Consider the following 23,049-nt stretch of genomic DNA (forward strand, 5'->3'; position numbering starts at 1 on the left):
AGCACAGGCCTAGGCACCTGGGCTTCAGGTTGCAGCACGTGTGCTCAGTAGCTGGGGCTCATGAGCTCTGGAGTGCACGCTCAGTGCTTTGGAGCACAGCTTAGTTGCTCCGAGGCATGCGGGATCTTCCTGGACCAGGGGTTGAACCCGTGTTGCCTGCATTGGCAGGCGGAGTCTCATCCACTGCACCACTATGGAAATCCCCAAGATGTTCTTGAGATCATAACAGGAATTGTAGCATTCATTTCCAGATTTAATTCACTGACTGTGACTTCATTCTTTTGCAGGTATGATTTTTAATGAACGTGATCAGGAGTTGAGAGACTTGGGGTATCAGAAACATGCCTTCAATATGCTTATCAGTAACCGCTTGGGCTACCACAGAGACGTGCCAGATACAAGGAATGCAGCGTACGTTCCTTCTTAGTTTCTGCTCGCCATTGTAATGACACAGCGCTTTTAGTGCGGTATAATAAGTCATGGGGGTGGTGTTAATAATCTGCAATTAGGCTTCGTCATTCAGGATACTAGAAAATTTAAGACAGATTTATTTCCACTCTTACTGTGCTTGAAGCCACATGGTCTGAGATTGTACTGACAGGGTTCTAGAACTTGCTGTGTTTCTTTTGAAATGTAAAATAATGGGGAAAAGGAGGGAGGTACTAATTGCATATAATTAAGTAACCTTCTGAGCATATGTTTATTTTAAATGTTTGTTTAGTGGATTCATAACAAAAAGGAATTCACATCAGTGAAGAATTCTACTCATGATCTCACTTTTCTGTTTTCATTCTTTTTGTATTTTCAAAGGCTTTTTTTTCATACAGTCAGTCAGTCATTCACTCTACAGATCTGTTTCAGCACCTTCTGTTTGCTGGACACTGTTAGGCCCTGGAAATAAAATAAGACATAGCCCCTCGGTTCACAGGGCTTAGTATCCGTCGGGGCAGGTTGATAAGGAAGTGAGTCACTACAGTAGCACAAGGATGAAGGCTGCGATAGGGACGGGTGAGCCAGGGCCCCCACACCAGAGAGACCAGGGACGGCGTCAGAGGGACGGCTGAGCAGTGCTGTGCCCCAAGGGTGTCCCCTGACTGGGAACAGGCTGAGGCAGGAGATACACCGTTTGTCAAAGGGACTGAAACAGTTCTGTTTGCCTGTAGTGAAAGAATGGCAAGAGGCTGAAAGTAGGTAGGCCCTAGTTGTAAGGCATTGTATGCTGTGCAGGAGAACATGGAATTCCAGATTTTATTTTTTACGTCAGTGGTGGTTTTTTTTTTTTTTTTATTGTGGTCACTTAAAGCCACCTAACCTTTTTTAAATCAAAGAGTTGCTTACATGGAAGCTCATCCATTAACCTGATATATGTCATAGTTTACTCAAATCTTTTTATATGATTGAGCAAAAATTAAAAATTTCAAATACAGATATTCATATTTCCTGTTGAAACTTCATTGAGAAGAAACTGAACATCAGCTGTTGAGTGCTGCATTAAAAACTTGCAGTGATTTCAGTAAAAACACATTTTTGTGTAATGTCTGTACCAAAGAAGAAAAAATTCAAGTTTTAAAAATTTGAATTGACTTAAAAATAAGCAGAGTAGCAGGAAATGGAGGCAGAAATTATTAACAATTATAAAACTCTTGAATAAGAAGCACATTAATTCCTTAGCCGCTTTTTAATAAAAATTGTTAATGATGTAAAGAAGAGGCTCAACAAGGGAGCAGTTAATGTTCAGTGAATGATAACCTAAAACATTTGAGCTTTTTGAAATGTCAGCATTTTCTGATATTCGTCTTTACAGATGTAAAGACAAGTCTTACCCAGCGGATCTGCCAGTTGCTAGCATTGTTATTTGTTTCTACAATGAAGCTTTGTCTGCCTTGCTCCGGACGGTGCACAGTGTCCTGGACCGCACGCCAGCCCAGCTTCTTCATGAAATTATCCTCGTGGACGATGACAGTGACTTCGGTGAGGAATACTGTAGCTGGCAGTGTGGGATCTCTGCTTTGGTTCACCGTAGTGATGCCCATCGGCCGTTCAGTCCCAGAAAGATCAGAGGGCCCTCATGCAAGCACTTGCAACAGAGCCAGCCACGATCGCACGCCCGGTTAGAGCGTGATTTCCAAGAAACCGCATTATCTGTATAATGTTTTCAAACTATGCTACCCAGATTAGGCTCTTGAATTTTCCCCTTGGCTTACCTTTTTAAAGTAGTATTTTTATTTTGGAATAATCACAGATTTACAGAGAGTTACAAAGGGCCCTGCCCCTCCACCCAGTTTCTGCCATTGGTCGCGTCGTCATAGAAACACAGTATTGAACCCGTGAGCATATTTCTGTAGCCACCACTGTAATCGAGGTGCCGACAACTACTCCATCACCCCAGAGAATCGCCTACCTGCTACCACACTGTGTTCACATGCACCTTTCTCCCCACACATCCTTAATTCCTGGCAACCCTCATCTCTGTGATTTTGTTTCCATCTCTATGGTATTGTCATTGGGCTGTTATATAATATAAACAAAATCACACAGTATGTGACCTTTTAGGATTAGCTTTAACTTGGCAAAATGCTTTGGCTTAGATTCATCTTGTCAGTCTGTCAACGTCAGCTGCCTCCAGATAAAGTGGATGGCATTGTGATGGCCCTTAGATGGCCTCTGAATGCTGGTACTTTATGCTTTAGCACATACTTCTTTCAGTTCAGTTCAGTCATGTCCGACTCTTTGCGACCCCATGGGCTGCAGCATGCCAGGCCTCCCTGTCCATCACCAACTCCTGGAGTTCACTCAGACTCATGTCCATTGAGTCGGTGATGCTATCCAGCCATCTCATCCTCGGTCGTCCCCTTCTCCTCCTGCCCCCAATCCCTCCCAGCATCAGGGACTTTTCCAATGAGTCAACTCTTCTCATGAGGTGGCCAAAGTCCTGGAGCTTCAGCTTTAGCATCATTCCTTCCAAAGAAATCCCAGGGCTGATCTCCTTCAGAATGGACTGGTTGGATCTCCTTGCAGTCCAAGGGACTCTCAAGAGTCTTCTCCAACACCACAGTTCAAAAGCATCAATTCTTCGGTGCTCAGCCTTCTTCACAGTCCAACTCTCACATCCATACATGACCACAGGAAAAACCAGAGCCTTGACTAGACGGTCATTACTTGTTGGCAAAGTAATGTCTCTTCTTTTTGATATGCTTCTTACCTTTCTTTAATTCAGCATAGACTCTTCCTAAGAGTGATTTCGTGTACACAGCAGGATGGAGGGCAGTCCTCAACCTTGTGAGAGGTGATATTCCCATTTTACAGAGGAGGAAATAGTAATTTGCTCAAGATGTTACCTGGTAGAGTTGAAATTAGACCCAAGGAATCGACCTGCCAGTGCAGGAGACTCAGGTTCTATCCCTGGGTCAGGAAGATCCTCTGGAGAAGGGAATGGCAACCCACTTCAGTATTGTTGCCTGGAAAATCCCACGGACAGAGGAGCCTGGTGAGCTACAGTCTATGGGAGTGCAAAAGAACTGGACACGACTGAGTGACGAAACCACCGCCATTCAAGCTTTCTGCTCTGTTCATTAACAGTAAGCTGCAGAGACACACTGATAAATTATATGCCAGTTATATGTGTTTTCACAACTTGAGTCTTTACTAAGCATTCCTTATATGTCAACAACAGAACTGGTATGCCAGTATACTTAAGTATACCAAATGAGTAAATGTATGTTGAGATCAATGAGAGTAAAATTCTCAAACCTTGGTAAACGTTGAAACCTCATAGGAGAAACAGGGAAAAATTAATTTAAAAATAAATGATTAAAAAAAAACCCTAAGAATTTGAGTCTGGACCAAGTAGAAGATTGGCTAAGGAATATAATCCTGGAATTTATGGTGTTGAATTAATTTTTTTATGTCAGCCTGTGATTTGTTTTTCATTCTGTGGGTATTTTTTTCTAAAAGGGAAAACTCATGATCAGTTACAATGGTTTATATGCTAACTATGGAAAGAATTACTTATTAGATCTTGTTTGATCTCTGAAGTTATGAAATTTAAGGGTAAATGAGCTAGAATTTATAAAAAATAGTGCCCATGGAATATGCTAAATTATAAATTAGTATAAGAATGTATTTACTGCTGATACTGTATAATTCTTGGTAGGGCAAAGAAGTTATTTCTCAACTATTCTGAAATGGAGTACGACTTAAATTACTTTGAAAAAAGGCATTTACATATCAGTTTCTTCTTTAAGTCTGATCTGTATGTAGTCAGCTGAACATTCATTCGCTCAAAATACTCATTTTAAACATTCTTTATGCAAAGTGTTGAGCTAGTTGCTATGGAAATACAAGAAGTCTGTAAGCAAAGCAACTACTCCTTTAGGCTAGTGTTCCGACTCTTCCTCCTCATTCTCTCCCTTCTTCTTCCTCTCAGGATAAGCTGTGCTCTCCTTTTACAGTAAAGCAGAAGGTTCTGTAATGCTTGCTTGAACATTTGTTGCGAGCAGCAGACACAGCTCTAGAGTATCTAACATACCTGTGCTTGCATCTCATGTGGTCTGAACCCTCTTCAATTTTCAGATGATTTGAAAGGAGAACTAGATGAATACATCCAAAAATACCTCCCTGGAAAAATCAAAGTGATAAGAAATGCAAAGCGCGAGGGCTTGATTCGAGGAAGAATGATTGGAGCAGCCCATGCAACAGGTAGAACCTCCCGCTGGCTCTTCCTGGGAGATGAGAGCCCTGTCCTCCTGCCCTGGCGACTCCGCGTCGGCCTGTGGCAGGTGGGGTCTTGGTGGGCAGTGGCAGCAGGAGAGATGAGGCTTGTGCAGTTTGGGAAAGGCCTGGGGTCCTCACTGGTGCGCTTCCCTGCTTCTCTTCAGCTCCGTCGTATCAGTTCAGATTTGTTTATCTCTATGGAAGGTTGGTGCCGGTAATTTTCATTTATCTAGATAAAAGCTTTTCCTTTTTAAAATACATTTATTTAAGTTAAATGAATTTGTTTAAAAATATTAGGTATCTAATATTTCACGTAGTACCTGGAAATATGGCCCCCCCTCCAAAAAAAAAATCATGAAGATGACTTTGGAATTCTGAAACCTTGGTGGGGCATCCCCTCCTGGTGAGAAAATCTGCCTTCCCATACACTGCCCTCCTCAGGATGACGGGTCACGGGGGTTCGCGGTGGCTAGTGCTGCTGTCTGCCGCCAGCCCTCCTGAACACCCCCTGTCCCGTTTGCAGGGTTTATTTGTGACTTCATTTGTGCAGTCTCCCTTCTTCCCTCCTTTGTCTTACACCTGCAGTGAACAGAAGCAGTTAACAAAAAATGAGACGGAGCTCCCCTCCATCCAGTCCACAGTCACACGCAGGTTGAATTCAAGGCTTACAGTTTTTCTTCTGTAGAGTTCTAGTCAAAGAAAGACTCTGATTTGGCTGTTTTGACTTACAGAAGGCACCAGATAGGAAACTAGGGTGTTTGTGGGGCACAGCAAGGTCGTGTCAGAACACTGCACTTTCCCAGTACATTGTTACGGCAAGCTTTTCTTTTTCAGGCAACAGTCGTCATCTAGTTTTTTCTTTTTGTCGTCTTGGTCCTTGTTCAAATATAGTTTGGGATCTGTCCAAAAAAAAATAAGTTTTGGGGAAATCGGTCTCAGGTTCAGTGTGACCATGTATTATCTTCCTTCATTTAGTTAAACTGACTTTTATAGAAAAAGTAATATTTTTCGAATTAAAACCTATTAGTAAATTTTCCCCTCAAACGAACTTTGATAAGAGGTTGAACAGTTTGCCTTTCTGTATTAAATGACGCCTGGTGACCTCGTGAAGGTCGTTCACAGGCGCTGAAGGACACGGCCAAGTCACCGTCATACTGGAGGACTTTCTTGCCGGAGGTTCTGCTGCTGTTAATTGAAATAGGATGCTTTGGTCGCTTTATGAAATCCATGTAAAATCTATATCAGTACATTTATTTCACAGATAAGCTTTGGAATAATAATAATGCTGTCTGATGACGAGATTCTAAGTTTCTCAGGTGTTCAGGAATAACCATTCAGTTATCAAAGAAACCCTCACTCCTGCTCATGTTTATCAAGCAGAGTTAAAAATGCATGAGAAAAATCTTCACGATTTTTATTTTACTGATGAGAAGAAAAGTGTATCCTGTAGCCCATGAGACTGAGGGAATTAGAAAGGAAGTGTGGGAAATGGAGGGCGAGATGGTCACGTGGCTGTTGAGGGGTGGATCCACGGGAGCAGGGAGCCACGCGGTGGCCGAATGCCCCTCACTCCTGAGAATCCTGTGTTGTCGAAATAATCAGTAACAGGTCATGTTTGAGTCACCAGCGAAAGTGAGCTACGGTCTCTAGCCTCGGTTTGCTGAGGCAGGGACCTGTTGCATAGTAAATTCACAGACATATCCATTATAATAACTGTAATAAAGACAGACACAGCTGACCACTCCTGTTGCGCTGCTCCATACCTGTCTGTCAGAGAGCTGGACTGTTCTGTGAGAGTCAGAGTCTTGTTTTTTTACGGAGGAGAATATTAATTGTCTGTAACTTTTCTCAAGACTTGCTTTTATGGTCTGTGTATGTTCTTCAGTCGTGGCAGCACCCTTGAAGCAGGATTTCCCGCCTAACGGACTCCCAGGACTGATTTGGTAGCTGGGGCTGGAGGGGTGGCGGTCAGCTTTCCCGGCTGCACAGGTGTTCTCTCTGGAGCTGGGGGCCACTCTTGAATCGCGAGTGGCACTGACCCGAGGCCTCTGTGGCTTGCCTCTGCAGGAGAAGTCCTGGTGTTCCTGGACAGCCACTGTGAGGTGAACGTGCTGTGGCTGCAGCCCTTGCTGGCCGCCATCCGGGAGGACCGGCGGGCCGTCGTGTGCCCGGTGATCGACATCATCAGCGCTGACACACTGGCCTACAGCTCGTCCCCGGTGGTGCGGGGTGGCTTCAACTGGGGGCTGCACTTCAAGTGGGACCTCGTCCCGCTTTCCGAGCTCGGGGGACCGGAGGGAGCGACTGCACCCATAAAGTAAGCTTTCTCCTGTGTGTTGGAAAAGTTCCCCGGAGAGAAAACACGCTCAAAGCTTTGCAGAAAGCACAAGTGTTGGCTTGTTTGTCCATGACAAATTTTTTAGTGCTTGCTGAATTTTATGTACTCTGCCAAGACCTAAGGAAAGATTTATGGATAAGAAATTGTCCATGCTCTCAGGATTTATATCTCAGTGAGAAAGGCAGAAGTCAACAATATCCTGGGGTAATTGTGTCGGACCGCCTGGAGGGACCCCCTGTGTTGAGTTGTTTTCACCAGACCCCGTGGTCACTGCGTCAGTCGTAACACACCTCCAGTTCTTTGCTGGTGTGGGTGGTGCTGGGAAGAGCATTCAGTAAGTAACTACAGTTAGGGTTTTAGGATGGACTCCCACCAGCAGTACACAAAGCCATGGTGGTGGGTTAGTCCCTCCAGCGTGTCCGACTCCTGCGACCCCGTGGACTGTACCCGCCAGGCTCCTCTGTCCATGGGCTTCTCCAGGCAAGGATACTGGAGTGGGTGCCACTTCCCTCTCCAGGCGATCTTCCCCACCCAGGAATTGAAGCCAGGTCTCCTGCATTGCAGGCAGATTCTTTACCGCCTGAGCCACAAGAGCCGCCCCACAGAGTCATAGTCTGTGAATTATTTCCAGTTCTCATCTGTATTCTCGAATATTATAAATTTGCTCCTGTATGTTATTTCTCCTTATTTTTTTTCTAAATTTCTCATGTCAATCTCATGTTTATCTGTATTTATACTTTTTTAAGTTCTTGGGTCTGTTCTTTCTTTAAAGAAGTTTTTATTGTAAAAAATAGCATATGTAAAAAAGTACACATCTGTGTGTGTGAATATATATGCCTACAATTTAATAAGTGATTATAATATGAACACCTGTGAAACTCCCGCCCGGGTCAAGAAATAGCGCCCACATGCCCTCTGTACCTCCTCCTGGCCACAGCCACTGGCCTGGTCCACAGAGGTGTCACTGCCCTGACCCTCCTGTTTCCTTGCTCTCCTATACCACCGACGTGTGACTAAACAGGGTAATTTAGTGCAGTTTTCCCTGCTCTCAGACTTCAGGAAAATGAAGCTGTGGCTCATCTTGCTTTTAGTCACATTGCTGTAGAAGCCTCTGTGCTGCGTTACATGGCTGTAGTTGAATCATTTTCATTGCTTTTTATAATTATTAACATAACATCCAGTTACTGTTGGTGGGGCAGTTGGGTTGTTTTCAATTGGTTTTTTTTTCCCCACCTTATACACACTACTGTCGTCAGCATTCTTTTTAATGTTTTTTTTAATTGGAGGACAGTTGCTTTCCAATGTTGTGTTGGTTCCTGCCATACAACAATGCAGCTCAGCCATCATTATCCACGTATCCGCCCTCCCCCCTCCCATCCCACCCCTCTACGTCATCAGAGTGCCAGGCAGCGCTCGCCGCGTCCTACAGCAGCTTCTCACCAGCTGTCTGCTTTACACATGATGGAGTGCCTGTCGACGCTACTGTCTCCATTCGTTCCGTGCTCTCCTTCCCCACTGTATCTGCAAGTCCGTTCTCTACACCGCATCCCCAGTTCCTTTCCTGCACTTGGGTCCATCAGTACCATTGTTCTTGATTCCATGTTGTTGTTCAGGCACTAAGTCATGTCCAGCTCTTTGTGACCCCATGGACAGCATCACAGTAGGCTCCTCGGTCCTCCACTATATATATATATACACTGTCTGTAGATAAATGTGTTTGTGTGTATTTTGATGTCCATTTGGTTTTCTGACTTACTTCACTCTGTATAGCAGGCTCCAGCTTCATCCGCCACTGGAACTGACTCAGCTCCGTTCTTTCCGTGGCCGCGATGGTCCACGGTATATGTGCACCCCATCTCCTTCACCCGTCCACCCGTCTGTGGATGGGCGTCGCGGCTGCTTCCACCGTCCTGGCTATTGTGGATAGTGCTGCAGTGAACACTGGGGTCCATGTGTCTTTTAGAGTCGTAGCTTTCTCAGGGTATATGCCCAGGAGTGGGATTGCTGGGTCATCTGGTAGATTTATTGCTAGTGTTTTAAGGAATCGCCATACCGTTCTCCGTAATGGCTGTATCAGTTTACATTCCTACCAATAGTGTAGGATGCTTCCCTTTTCTCAACACTCCCCAGTATTTATTGTTTGTAGCTTTTTGGATGATGGCCGTTCTGACTGGTGTGAAGTGATACTTCATTGCAGTTTTGATGTGCATTTCTCTAATAATTAGTGATGTTGAGCATCTTTCCATTTAGTGGCCATCTGTATGTCTTTGGAGAAATGTCTGTTTAGGTCTTCTGCCTATTATTTGATTAGGCTGCTTTTCTGATACTGAGCTGTTACGAGCTGCTTGTATATTTTGGAGATTAATCTTTTGTCAGTTGTTTCATTTGCAATTATTTTCTCCCATTCTGAGGGTTGTCTTTTTTCCCCTTTCACTGAGGCTTGTCTTTTACTTGTTTCCTTTGCTGTGTAAAAGCTTTTCAGTTTAATTAGACCCCGCTTGTTTGTTTTTGTTTTTATTTCCATTACTCTAGGAGGTGGGTCAAAGAGGATCTGGCTGTCATTTATGTCAAAGCTGTACTGCATATGTTTTCCTCTAAGAGCTTTATAGTTTCTGGCTTAAGTGGCACCCCACTCCAGTACTGCCTGGAAAATCCCAAGGATGGAGGAGCCTGGTTGGCTACAGTCCATGGGGTCCCAAAGAGTCAGACATGACTGAGCGACTTCACTTTCACTTTACATTTAAGCCTTTAGTCCACTTTTAGTTTACTTTCGTGTCTGGTGTTAGAAGTGTTCTAGTTTCATTCTTTTACGTGTAGCTGTCCAGGTTTCCTAGCCCCACTTATTGAAGAGGCTGTCTTTTCTTCATTGTTCTTGCCTCCTCTGTCAACGATAAGGTGCCCATAGGTGCGTGGGTTTATCTCTGAGCTTTCTGTCTTGTTCCATTGAGCTGTACTTCTGTTTTTGTGCAGATACCATACTGTCTTGGTGACTGTAGCTTTGTAGTGTAGTCTGAAGTCAGGGAGGTTGATTCCTCCAGATCTGTTTTCTCCCTCAAGATTGCTTTGGCTGTTTGGGGTCTTTTGTGTTTCCATACAAATTGTGAAATTTTTTGTTCTATTATTAATAGTTCTGTGACAAATACCGTGGTGAGTTTGATAGAAGTCGCATTGACTGTGTAGACTGCTTTGGGTAGTATAGTCATTTTCACAACACTGATTATTCCAATCCAAGAACATGGTATATTTCTTCAGCTGTTTGTTGTCTTTGGTTTCTTTCATCAATGTTCTATAGCTTTCTGTAACTATATACTTGTAAATAGTTTAAACTTGTATATTGTATGAACTGTATACAGAAAACTATATATACTTGTCTAAGTAGGTTTATCCCTAGCTGTTTTTTTCTTTTTGTTGCAGTGGTGAATGGGATTGTTTCCTTAACTTCTCTAATTTTTCACTGTTAGTATGTAATAATGCAGGGATTTCTGTGTATTGATTTTGTATCCTGTGACTTTACAATATTCATTGATTAGCTCTAATAATTTTCTGGTGGAATCTTTAGAGTTTTCTATGTGTAGTATCATGTTATCTGCAGACTGAGAATTTTACTTCTTTTCCAATCAGGATTCCTTTTATTTCTTTTTCTTCTCTGATTGCCGTGGCTAAGACTTCCAAAGCTATGTTGAATAATAGTGGCGAGTGGGTGCCCTTGTCCTGTACCTGGTCTTAAATACTTTGTTTTTCGCCACTGAGAATAATGTCTGCTATGCCTTTATTATGTTGCAGTAGGTTCCTTCTGTGCCTCCTTTCTGGAGAATTTTATCATAAATGGGTATTGAAATTTGTCAGAGCTGTTGTCAGCATTCTGCTTCATGGCTTCTGGTTTGCAGGAGTGAAGCTGCCCAGTCATAGGCATGCCTGTCTTCGTGTGTAGTCGAGAACACTTTGCCCACACCTCCCACTGGAATGCCACTGGCTCCTCAGCTGGCCTTCGGGTACTTGCCAGCTTCCTTTGAGCCAAAGCCGGCTTGGAGGGGAGGCTGCTGGAGGCCCGGCCAGCTCAGGTTGCTGAGCTGAGTTGCTGGCAGGGTGGGGTGTCTTCTGCTCTTAGACTTTGTGGCAGTTTTCTGGGAAGCCCGTGGAGACCCCCCCCCGCCCCGCCCCAGCTCTCAGTGCTCTTGTGTCTCCACAGGCTGGCAGCCCTTCTTCCTGCCAGGGCGTTCAGTGTGGTGCTCTGCCCACCTCTGCTCCCGGCCCTGCAGATGGGAGTCCGGTAACGAGCGCCTCTTGGGAGAGCAGGGCTGCCCGTGGGCACCGTGTGTATCCCCGCCTGCGCCCTCCCGTTCTGGGACTGGAGGCAGGCAAGGGCCGACCCTCTGTGAGCGCTCCTTCGCCAGGGCGAGGAGGAGGCTCCCCAGACTCCTCTCCGTATTCTGTCCTCGTTTCAGTGCAGCGGTCACTTTCTTCATCATCTTCACCGGTGTGTGTGTGTTTAATTTTTTATATCATTTTTAATCGAAAACATGTATTCACAGTAACACATCACAGTGTAGAACAATTTAGGATGAGAAGTGACCAGCTCTACCCCTGCCCCCTTTCTCAGTCCTGTCCCCCAGAGGCAGTTCCTTTTAACCGGTTTCATTTTCTGGTCTTCTGTTTACTTCCTGAACTGTAAACGGTATGTGCAGTCCTCTTTCCAACATCACACCAACTTCAGGCCCGCTCTGCCGGGAAAAGGAAGACTCGGTGCATTTTACATCACTCCAGGTGCTCCCTATCTCTTCCTGTTGCAGTGTGGTGGTTTTGTTTCTGTATTGGTTCTTTTTGATACTTAAAAAAAAGATTTGTTTTTTGTTCTGACTTTTGACAGCATCACGTGAAACCCTTCTCTGAATGGTAAGGATAAGCTCTTTCACTCTCAAGATAGCGAGGTTGCTAACTTCTTGAGTTGTATGTTTAGATTTTTTAAATTTTTAGCCTTATTTCTCATATATATATATAAAGATTGTAAGTTTCCTTCTAATCATAGCCTTAGCTGCACCCCACCAATTATGACATATCATTTTAAATTGTCATTTATTTAGAAATGTCTTCCTTCCCGTGTTTTTTATGACCTGTAGTTTATTTGGCAGAACATTTATTATTTTACAGGCATGTAGACATTTTGTAGTCGTCGTTTTTAATCCTAGCTTACACTGTGGTCAGAATCTGTATTTTCTGCAGCTGTCAAGATGGGATTCAGCATCTGTTGGGTCAAGTTTATTGTAAAAATACTCTCTAAAAAATTCATATGTTCTATCAGTTGTTTAAAATGGTGTACTAACTTCCCACTATAGTTGTGTGTTTCTCCTGGTGGTTCTTTATATATTTTCTTCATAGATTTTGAGGCCATGTTAATAGATGCGTGACAATTTAGAATTATTGTATCTTCTGGTGAATGAAAACGATGTATCATCATGAATTGTCTTGCGCTGTATACTTGTAGAATAGTGGCACTTTCACTTGATAGTCTTGACATTAATATGCCTTAATATGCTTGTCCCAGCTTTGTTTCGGTTAGTATTTAATTAGACAACTTCTCTTCCTTTCTGTGGTCAGTCTTCCCATGGTCTTATGTTTATGTGTTCCAGGAAGCAGATATAGCTGCTTTTGTCTCTAAACCAGTGTGGGAAACTTTGTTTTCACTGGGCTTGATTCCATTCAGTAGTGTCACGTATATTTTTGTGTTTATGATTACAGTGGTACTCTGCTTTCTGCCTGTTCCGTATTCTTTTCTCTCTGCCCTTTTGGTCTGAGTTCCGATTTATTATTCTGTTCCCAACGGCCACCCATTATTAGGCATTGTATACATTCTCACGCTCTGTTCTTAGTGAGTACCTTAGAGAATATGACCTTCATCCATGACTTATCAAAGTGTAATATAAATTGGCACTTTCTCCAGACAGAGCAAGAATGTTCCTCCTACCCCGGTTACCCGTCTCTGGTTGTGTTGAACATGGGTGTGTATGTTTAACCCCACAAGCCACTTTTTATGCAGGTGTTATTTATTTAGGTTTAGCTATATAGTCCCCACTCCAGTCCTCTTGCCTGGAAAGCCCCATGGACGGAGGAGCCTGGTAGGCTGCAGTCCATGGGGTCGTGAAGAGTCAGACATGATAGAGTGACTTCACCTTCACTTCACTTTCATGCATTGGAGCAGGAAATGGCAACCCACTCGTGTTCTTGCCTGGAGAATCCCAGGGACGGGGGAGCCTGGTGGGCTGCCGTCTATGGGGTCGCACAAAGTTGGACATGACTGAAGTGACTTAGCAGCAGCAGCAGCTGTTATAGTTCCCAGGAGAAGGCGATGGCACCCCACTCCAGTACTCTTGCCTGGAAAATCCCATGGACGGAGGAGCCTGGTGGGCTGCAGTCCATGGGGTCGCTAGGAGTCAGACATGACTGAGTGACTTCACTCTCACTTTTGACTTTCATGCATTGGAGAAGGAAATGGCAACCCACTCCAGTGTTCTTGCCTGGAGAATCCCAGGGACGGGGGAGCCTGGTGGGCTGCCGTCTATGGGGTCGCACAGAGTCGGACACGACTGGAGCGACTCAGCAGCAGCATATAGTTCCCTTTTATCCTTTCTGCATCTGCGAGCTTCCCCCTAGGATTTATTTCCATTCTGACTAAAGGACACATTTTAGTGTGTGTTTTTGCCTAAACTTCAGGTGAGATTATTCCTTTTCTGAAAATGTCTTTGTTTCATCATTATTTTGCAAGATAATTTTACTTGATATCCAGTTCTAGATTGGCAGATGCATTCTTGGGGCTTTGAAGGTATTGTTCAAGAACTTTCTGGCTTCTACTGTTTCTGGTGAGATGTCAACAACTGTCTTATTTTTGTTTCTTTTTAGGGCAATCTCTTTTCATCGGCTGCTTACTTTTCTGAAATTGTCTTAAGTGTTTTTCAGATATGCATAAATTTGGTTTATTGATAGCATCTAATCATCTGCCAGATTCTCAGTCTTGTCTTTTATGCTTGCACGTATTGAGCAGTTGCTGGTCTCTGTCTGACAGGACTCTGTTACCTGAAACCCCTGCCCATGTGTTTCTGTTTTAGATGGTTTCTCTTTTTTACTTCCGTGTGATTTATCTTCTTGATTGCCTGGTTCTTTGTTAGTTTGCTTGTTTATTTCTAACGGCAGACACTGTATATGAAAAATGATAGAGACACATTCATACAGGGGCAGTGTTTTCTCCTGCAGAGAATATTGCGTCTCTGAGAAGTAGCTCAGGTCTAGACTCCGGGACTCCTGGTGCCGAGTTCCAGGAAGTGAGGCGACTGAAATCCAGGCTGGAGTCGCTGTGGGCGCCAGTCTGCATCAGATTCTCACAAACACAGGGTTTCTCTGGTGTGGCAGGATTGACCTTCAGGGCCAGATGGTTCTTCTTGGGGGGGGGTTGGTAGGGGGGGGCTCTCTTGTGCATCTCAGGATATTTAGCAGCACCCCTCCCCCTGAGCTGTGACCACTGAAAATGCCCCACTTAGTGAAGCGTCTGCTCGAGCACCGCTGGTCTACCACATGCATCCGAGTCAGAGTGTGGCGTTGTCTGGTCTCTCCTTGTCAGGCCCTGGAGCCCAGTTTTTATTCTGGGCTGTCAACAGAAGTTAAACAGTTCAGGTGGATTTCTGGAAACCATAGTCATAAGTGAAAAAAGAAAGGACTTGTGATGCTTAGAAAAGTAGCCTTCACTTGCCAGCTCTCACGATCTAGAGAACTTAATTAGGCAGCCCAGCTCTTCCCTCATGAATTAGACATTTCAGAGTAATCTTGTTTCTCTTGTTGTTCAGTCACTCAGTTGTGTCCGACTGTGACCCCGTGGACTGCACCCCCCCAGGCTTCCCTGTCCTTCACCATCTCCGGGAGCTTGCTCAAACTCATGTACATTGAGTTGGTGACATGAGTTTTTATTAGTGATGTTCTAAAACTGCACCGAATTTTTTAAAAGAACAAGTAGATGACTGGCTATAGCATTGGTACAGTAACTGTCTTCCTTTTCTAGGTCACCTACAATGGCTGGAGGGTTGTTCGCCATGAACAGAAACTATTTCAATGAACTTGGACAGTATGACAGTGGCATGGATATCTGGGGAGGAGAAAATTTAGAAATATCATTTCGGGTAAATTTTTTTTTGTATGTTAATTAACTACAGTGAAATGTAATTTTCATCTGTGAGCCCATGTTTTCTGTAAATTCTCTATCTTAACTATTTCACCATAATTTATGATGTAGATAATACCATTTAAAATAGCAAAAGCCTCTGAGAAGCCTTATGTTTACAAGAATTTTAAAGTGATAGGGGGTATAAAGTTAGAGGCCTTTGTGTGCATTGACTCGAGTTTTGTTTTCCCTTTGTCCATTAATCTTATTTGATGGCCTAGGGTATATATACAGTTCTGCTCATCATATTTTCCTGACTGCCCGAGATCACCCTTGTTTACACCTGTCTCCTGGAGAATCTTATTAGTAGCTCCCGCTTACTTGCAGGAGCAGCCCAGTTGACATGATCAGTTATACTCACCCCTGCATAGACTGCTGAATCCTTTGTACACAGATTCCTCCAACCTACAGAGGAAATCCGCCTTTCAGAAGCTCTTCGCTCATTGCTGAGGCTGGAAAGATGACGGTCGTGGGTGGGGTCTGTGGCTCAGGGAGCTGTGCACTTGCTTAGGACCCAAGCTTTGGAAAAGGCGGACAGAGGGCAAGGGACAGAACGCGGATCTCTCGCTCTCGCTCCCATCTCCTGGCGTGTCTCAGGACCCCCGTTCAGACACCATAATACCTTGTCTATGTCGTTTTGTATCTTTGCAGGTGTATTGATCCCAGTTTTTCTTACGTGATCTTTACAATTTGCAAGTTGTGAGTTGTAATAGATACTATTAGTCTTACTTTGTAGATAAGGTAACTGAATCTCATAAAAATGAAAATAACTAAAGTGACTCAGTCAAGGGCAAAATTTAGACCAGAACTGAGATCTTCTGACTCTTCACTCTGTATTTTTTATAAAATCATGTTTTTCTAAAAATGTGTGTATTTATGAGAAAGTATGTGTGAAACTGAGATTAGAGGATTGACTAGCATTCTTTGTCCCCAAGTCCTGAAGGTCCACTTCCTTGATCTGTCAAAACCTCATGTCTGGGAAGACAGTTTTAGACACAGGAGAGTAAAAGAATGTCACAGTGTTTTTAGGGTTTAAAGACAGATAATTTTAAGATACGTACTCTGACTTTATTCTGCTAAGACCCCTTGCAGGGTCTCAGACACCTGTTTAATAGAGGTTAATGTCAGGAAAGCCGTGTGTTGACCCCGCAGTACCGTGGGCACTATTAACACGTGTTCTGCTTCCGACCAGATCTGGATGTGTGGGGGTAAGCTGTTCATCATCCCTTGCTCTAGAGTTGGACACATTTTCCGGAAAAGGCGGCCCTATGGGTCCCCCGAGGGCCAGGACACCATGACGCACAACTCCCTGCGGCTGGCGCACGTGTGGCTGGACGAATACAAGGTGAGGCCCAGCCTCAGGAAGGCTGCAGACAGCCGCTCACCCTGGGGACGGGGCGCCGGCTGCTTCTCTCCGGGTCTCTCTCCTCTTCACCCAGGCTCTCACTCAGTTTTTTTATTGTGACTCCTTTGTAACTTTGCCAAGTGTCTCGTCTGTGAGAGGTCATGAGCCGGTGCTGGAGGACGCCCGCTCCCCTCTCTGAGCTCGTACGACTCCTGCAGAGCCAGGCTCCTCCTCTGCTGCTGCCCGGGCTCCGTTTCAGCCCCCGCTTCCTCTCCTGCCACACACAGCTTTCAGTGTTTCCTCTCTAATGACGTTACTGAGGTGACCAAAAAACCCATTCACTTACTCTTCTTTTTTTTTTAAATGCAGGAGCAGTATTTTTCCTTAAGACCTGATCTGAGAACCAGAAATTATGGAAACATCAGTGAGCGTGTTGAATTAAGGAAGAAGCTGGATTGTAAATCATTTAAATGGTATTTGGATAACATTTACCCGGAGATGCAGATATCTGGGCCCAATGTCAAACCCCAGCAACCCATTTTTATCAACAGAGGGCCAAAACGCCCCAAAGTCCTTCAGCGCGGAAGGGTAAGAAAGTGATTGTATCAGTGTTTCAGTAAATGGTGTCTAATAAAATAAACGACATTGTATACTTCATAGAATATTTAAGGATAGCCTTAGCTTGCTTTTCAGGTATCCTTAGTATCTTTGATGTTTATATTAAGATTCCTTACCTGCCACTGTTAGAGAAAACACAGCACATTCTCTAAGCTATGTGCTAGCTTCCAAGAGGCTATAAATGTGAAGACACAAATAAAGACACTGTACGTGAGTGTAAAATTCATTTGGCAGAGCCCAGAAAGGAAACTGAAAGGAGAAATGGGGCCGCTGCAGACGGGAAGTGAAAACTGGTGGCTCGGGTCCCGGTGTGGTGTGACGGCAGACTGCACGCCCCGTGCCCTGGGCTCTTTCAGTGTCGACAGCTCTTCAGTGGCTGGAATGAAGCCTGGAGCTTTCTCCTATTTTGTTCTCTCTACCTTATAAAAGTCATTGCGATGTTTATTACTGTGTACTTTCCCTTTAAGTAAAAATGGGTGCATACCGTATAGTTGAAATCCCTGTTGTTATTGCCTTGCGTATGTAATCACATTTAACGCTCAAACTGATCACTTTGGGCTTCCCTGCTAGGTCAGCTGGTAAAGAATCTGCCTGCAATGAGGGAGGACCCTGGTTCGATCCCTAGGTCAGGAAGATCCCCTGGAGAAGGGTATGGCAACCCACTCCAGTATTCTTGTCTGGAGAATCCCATGGACAGAGGAGCCTGGTGGGCTACAGTCCATAGGGTTGCAAACAGTTGAACACGGCTGAGCAACTAAGCAAGCACTGATCACTCTGCCTGGACGAGACACTGATGTAAACCATCTTGGCAGTTCCTGTGGCGTGTACGCTGATCTAACTAGGTGCTGGCTGCTTCCACTTCCTGTGTCTGGTTCTCAGTGCCATCTTCAAATTCTTTAGTACAGAGATGGTGAATCTGATTTCCTTCCTCCCCTGGAGCAGGCGAGCAATCTTGTATCTTTAGGTGGAATTTCTACTTGATACCACCTGCATGTGTTGTTAGAATTGCCCATAACCTTGAAGTCTCTGCTGGGATGATCCTACGTGCTGAAGGCAGAATTCAGTAATAAAAAATCCTTCTCTTCTTAGGACATTGCAAATCCACACCTTTGAAATAGTATTTTCATGTTTCTTCTCTGTCCATCCATACGTACCACGTTAGGAGCAATCTCTTCTTTTACAGCTCTATCACCTTCAGACCAACAAGTGTCTGGTGGCCCAGGGCCGCCCGAGTGAGAAGGGAGGCCTCGTAGTGCTGAAGGCGTGTGACTACAGTGACCCAAACCAGGTGAGCAGTGCCCGCGGGGGGGGGGGGTCCTTCAAGGAAGTGCCAGCAGTCACGCTTGAGGGTGGGGCGGGGCAACAGACATCAGGGTTTTAGTCTGACTTTCCTTCTATAGCTTGGGTTTATTTTTCATGAGGCATAGTTGATTTATGATGTTAATTTCTACCGTACAGGAAAGAAGAATACATACATACAGGTTTTCATGTTCTTCTCCATTAGGGTTTATCACAGGATGTTGAATATGGTTCCTGTGCTACACGGTAGGACCATGCTGTCCCTTAATAGTTTGTATCTGTTGATCCCTAATTCTTAGTCCATCCCTCTCCCCGCCTGGCAACAAGTGTGTTCTCTGTGATGTGCTTCTGCTTCACAGACCAGTTCATTACTGTCACATCATCGATTCTACGTAAGTGGCATCGTGCGGTATTTTTCTCTGACTGACTTCACTTGGTAGGATAATCTCTAGGCCCGTCCGTGTTGCTGCAGATGGTGCTATTCCACTCTTAGGGCTGGGTAGCAGTGCCCTGTTATCAGGCGCCACACCGTCCTTGCCCGTCCTTTGTTGATGGGCATTTGGCTTGCTCACGTCTTGGCTATTGTGAGCAGTGCTGCTGTGAGCACAGGGGTGTGAGGCTCTGAGTTCGTCTGTCCAGATGCGTGCCCAGGAGTGGGGCTGCTGAGTCACGTGGTGACTCTGCTTAGCTTCTTGAGGACCCTCCATACTGTTTCCCAGTCGCTGCACCAGTTTACTCTCCCAGCAACAGTACAGCAGAGTTCCCTCTTCTCCAGACCCTCTCCAGCACGTGATCTGTAGGCTTTTTAATGATGGCCTTTCTGACCATTGTGGGGTAGTAGCTCAGTGCAGTTTTGACTTGCATTTTTTTCTAGTAATTAGCAATGTTGAGTGTCTTCCTCTGTGCCTGTTGGTCATCTGTATGTCTTCTTTAGAGTCTCCTGCCCATTTTTTGATTGGATGGCTTGTCGCTGCTGTTAAGCTATATTAACTGTTTTGGAAATTAAGTCATCGGTTGCATCATTTGTGAATATTTTCTCCCGGTCCACATGTAGGCTGTCGATTCATCTCGCTTATGGTTTCCTTTGTTGTGTAGAAACCTTGTAAGTTTGGGTGGGTCCCATTTATGCTTGCTTTTCTTTTATTTTGGAAGGCTGACCTAAGGAAACATTGGTGCAATTGAAAGGTCAGAATGTGTTGCCTATGTTCTCTTCTAGGAGTTGTATGGTGTCATGTCTTACATTTAAGTCTTTTAGCCATTTTGAGTATTTTTGCATATGCTGTAACTTCCTTGATTCACATGGGGCCGTCAAACTTTCTCAGACACTGCTTGCTGAAGCTAATTGTTTAGGTTGGGAATGATTTTAGAGATCATTAATTTGTTGTCTCCTGTAGTATTTTTAGAGCATTCTTCTCAGTTATACAGAATGAATTTGAAGTGTATAAGTTGAAAGCTATATGGATTTATTTAAATGGCAAAGGAAGTACACCTTCTTTCGAGTTTTCTGTGGAACTGAGTTTTCCTCATTTTTAGTAGTTCAGAGGGAACCACAACAAAATTTCAATTCATGTCATTCCCATAATTTATTCTCACACTGTATGTGTCCTTTCAGCGATTCTGAGTGGTGGACAGGGTCATTCAGGAATGGAAAGAACACCTGGGCCTTTTGGGGATAGATTTCAAAGCATGCAATTTCATAACGGCATATTTCTAGAGTCCGTGCACACTAACACACTGGAAAACACGGTTGGAAAAGGATTTTGTGCCAGATCTGGGTGCAAGAGCTGTCCGCATTGTGGATAGGGAAGTGGTAAATTGTAGTGAGGATGAGATGACCGAAACTCATTCCAGGAAAATGTTAGGACGTTTGAGGAGATGGAGTGATTCTCCTATCCATACTATGTTGTGACTGCACAGAATGTACTTAAAACACCCTAGCCATGTGACTGTTGAAATTTAAACTAATTAAAATGAAATACATTTTAACAGTCCATTTCCAGTTCTCATCAGCCACACGTGCGCCCATGGCTCATTTGTCAGACAACATAGGCGATGTTCTATCACAGCAGTGATGGGGAGCCCTCTCCCCACGTTAACAGACTCTGCACACATGCCTTGGACCCATATGAAAAAGCAGCAATAGTCAGAGGATAGGAGAAGATGCTTTCCTTTTAGATTTACCGATGCTGCATGTTAGAGAAAAATTATTCATCGCACTTGTCCATTTCGGCCACATCAGGCCTGTTTTTCTTGAAAAGACTGGGAGATCATAAAGACATCAGTGAAACTGGGCCTGGGATTAGAGTATAATATTCTAGGCTGACGTGATGAGGAATGTGGAACTCGTAATAACAGCCCCGAGTCTTCTGTGTGCACAGGGCAAACCAGCAGCCTCGCTGGGCTCCCGCTGTCCTTACACAGGCCGAGAGTTAAAGCGGTGGGAAACGGTGGGGTCTTCAGTCAGTCAAGTCAGTCCACTGCTGCACGAAATGTGCGAAGGGTCATGCAATCTGAATTTCAGAACCTAAAGCAAAATTTGAGGTTTTAACATTTTTTTTTTTCTTCCTTAGGTTTGGATTTATAATGAAGAACATGAATTGGTCTTAAATAATCTCCTTTGCCTGGATATGTCAGAAACTCGCTCATCTGACCCCCCCCGACTCATGAAGTGCCATGGGTCTGGAGGATCCCAGCAGTGGACCTTTGGGGTGAGGAACTTGCGTGGTGGTGATGGGAGGTGTGAGGAGAGGGACAGGGCTGAGGGGTCCTAGTCTAGCTTGCAGACGGTGGTTCTGAGTGTGCAGCAGCCCATAAGTCAGTCATCTTCTGTTCCACATCCCGTTGAGATTTTTGCCTCCTCTTTACCATATTTCTGGCAGTAAGTAAGTTTTTTTAAAGCAAGTAATTGATGGTGTTTTTTCTCCACTTTATTTCCAGAGGAATAACCGGCTGTACCAGGTATCAGTGGGCCAGTGCCTCCGAGGAGTCGATCCGCTGAGTCGCAGAGGCTCTGTTGCCATGGCCATCTGTGACGGCTCCCCCTCACAGCAGTGGCGTTTGGAACCTTAAGGTGGATGCTGTGGCCGGAATGGTGACTGGCATGCTCCTCCTCACCACGGAGCTGAAGAAGTGTGCTTCCTCAAGAGGCTGAAGTCATTTCTGGACTGCTGGTCAGGAATTTCTTCCTTATGGTAGGAAACCAGAATGCAGCGTTAACTAACTCGAGAGTCAGGTTTGTGTAGAAGGATAAAGCCCAGGAGATCGATGTGTCTGTTCAGATTTATTTGATCAGGAACTTGTCGTGATTTCCCTTCTTAGATTTCATAGGTGATGGTTAATTTTTAAATTTCTACTACCATGTTCTGAATAATTTTAAATATACTGAATCCACATTACTTTTAACTTCAGAAGGCATTCATTTATAAGATTATATTTAAGAGGCAGTTAATATTATAAATTATTTTGATGAATATGGTACTACCCATATTTACATTAAAGGACCCTTTCGAGTCTTTACCCCAGGATTCTGTGTCTGCTCTTTCTCTCGTCTTGTATTGGAGCCTCTGCTGTGTGATACACGGTAAGAAGTTCACTGAGGTTTGGCTAGTGGACCAATAAGTGGTGTAGGTCACAGCCCTAAGTGACGTCAGGGGTGTCTGTTTATTAGCTTGAACTATGTAAGTATTCAAATTCACATACCTTCAGCCTCAAAGTTGCCTGTGAAACACCCAGGCAGAGTTGTTAAAATAGGAGGTCAGGATTTCAGAAGATATATCTCAGAGGTATGGATTTAGGAATCATCTGTATATACTATACATATCCAAATATAAAGTGAGTTTTTTCACTAAAAGTGCGTCTGAGAGGTGATAATCTCATGGGGAATTTTTCTTATGTTGAAGCACAAAGCAAAGTGGAAGTACCACATTTGAAACACGTTACAAGATAATACGTGTACACACACACACTAAACAGTTAACTTCAAAATCAGAATCAATAATTACATATGTAATTTAATTAGATATAAACGGGTCCTCCTCAGCCCAGATTATGCCTTTGTGTCCTCACCAAAGTCTTGGAAACCAAGTCCAGCTCCCATAACATCTTGGAGCAGCTAAGTTAAGAGGAGAGTGGTCAGGATGGCGAAGCAGAAAGACCCTAAGCTTGCCTCCTCTCACGGGCACACCAAAATTACAACTATTTGCAGAAAAACCATTGATGAAAAAGACCAGAAGCTATCAGAAAAGATCCTCTCCATCCACACGACAAGACAGGTAGGAGGGTGGAGTCGCTGCCTAGTTCAGTCCCATCCCCCAGGTGTGTGACCCACTGACAGGAGAGTAATTACAATGGGGGGGGGGGGTGGTCCAAACCCCACGCTGCGCTCCAGCCCTGGGGTCTTGCACCAGGAAGACAAGTCCAGTTTACTTCCAGGAGTCATAGAGAGCTGGCGGAAGTAGAGAATTCACCCGGGAAGACGCTCACACCATTGCACACCCTCTGGGACCCAGGGCAGAAGCAGTTAATTGCAAAGGA

General features: G+C 44.4%; 1 protein-coding gene across 4 annotated transcripts in view; it reads left to right on the top strand.

The window, feature by feature from the left end:
• Nucleotides 1-22,046, top strand: part of GALNT11 (polypeptide N-acetylgalactosaminyltransferase 11) — a 54,737-nt gene extending 32,691 nt beyond the window's left edge. For 2 of the 4 annotated variants that reach the window (XM_068973249.1, XM_068973250.1), the window contains exons 3-12: nt 288-411; nt 1,805-1,971; nt 4,573-4,698; nt 6,781-7,030; nt 15,096-15,213; nt 16,447-16,599; nt 16,969-17,187; nt 18,401-18,505; nt 21,087-21,224; nt 21,454-22,046. In XM_068973249.1, coding sequence (XP_068829350.1) covers nt 288-411; nt 1,805-1,971; nt 4,573-4,698; nt 6,781-7,030; nt 15,096-15,213; nt 16,447-16,599; nt 16,969-17,187; nt 18,401-18,505; nt 21,087-21,224; nt 21,454-21,585 — 1,532 coding nt within the window. In that variant the 3' untranslated portion in view covers nt 21,586-22,046. The remainder of the gene's footprint in view (nt 1-287; nt 412-1,804; nt 1,972-4,572; nt 4,699-6,780; nt 7,031-15,095; nt 15,214-16,446; nt 16,600-16,968; nt 17,188-18,400; nt 18,506-21,086; nt 21,225-21,453) is intronic. The other 2 variants (XM_068973251.1, XM_068973252.1) reach the window with 2 other exon arrangements.
• Nucleotides 22,047-23,049: the final 1,003 nt, after the last annotated feature.

Source organism: Capricornis sumatraensis, chromosome 5 (assembly GCF_032405125.1).
Source record: "Capricornis sumatraensis isolate serow.1 chromosome 5, serow.2, whole genome shotgun sequence".
Classification (NCBI taxonomy): Eukaryota; Metazoa; Chordata; class Mammalia; order Artiodactyla; family Bovidae; genus Capricornis; species Capricornis sumatraensis.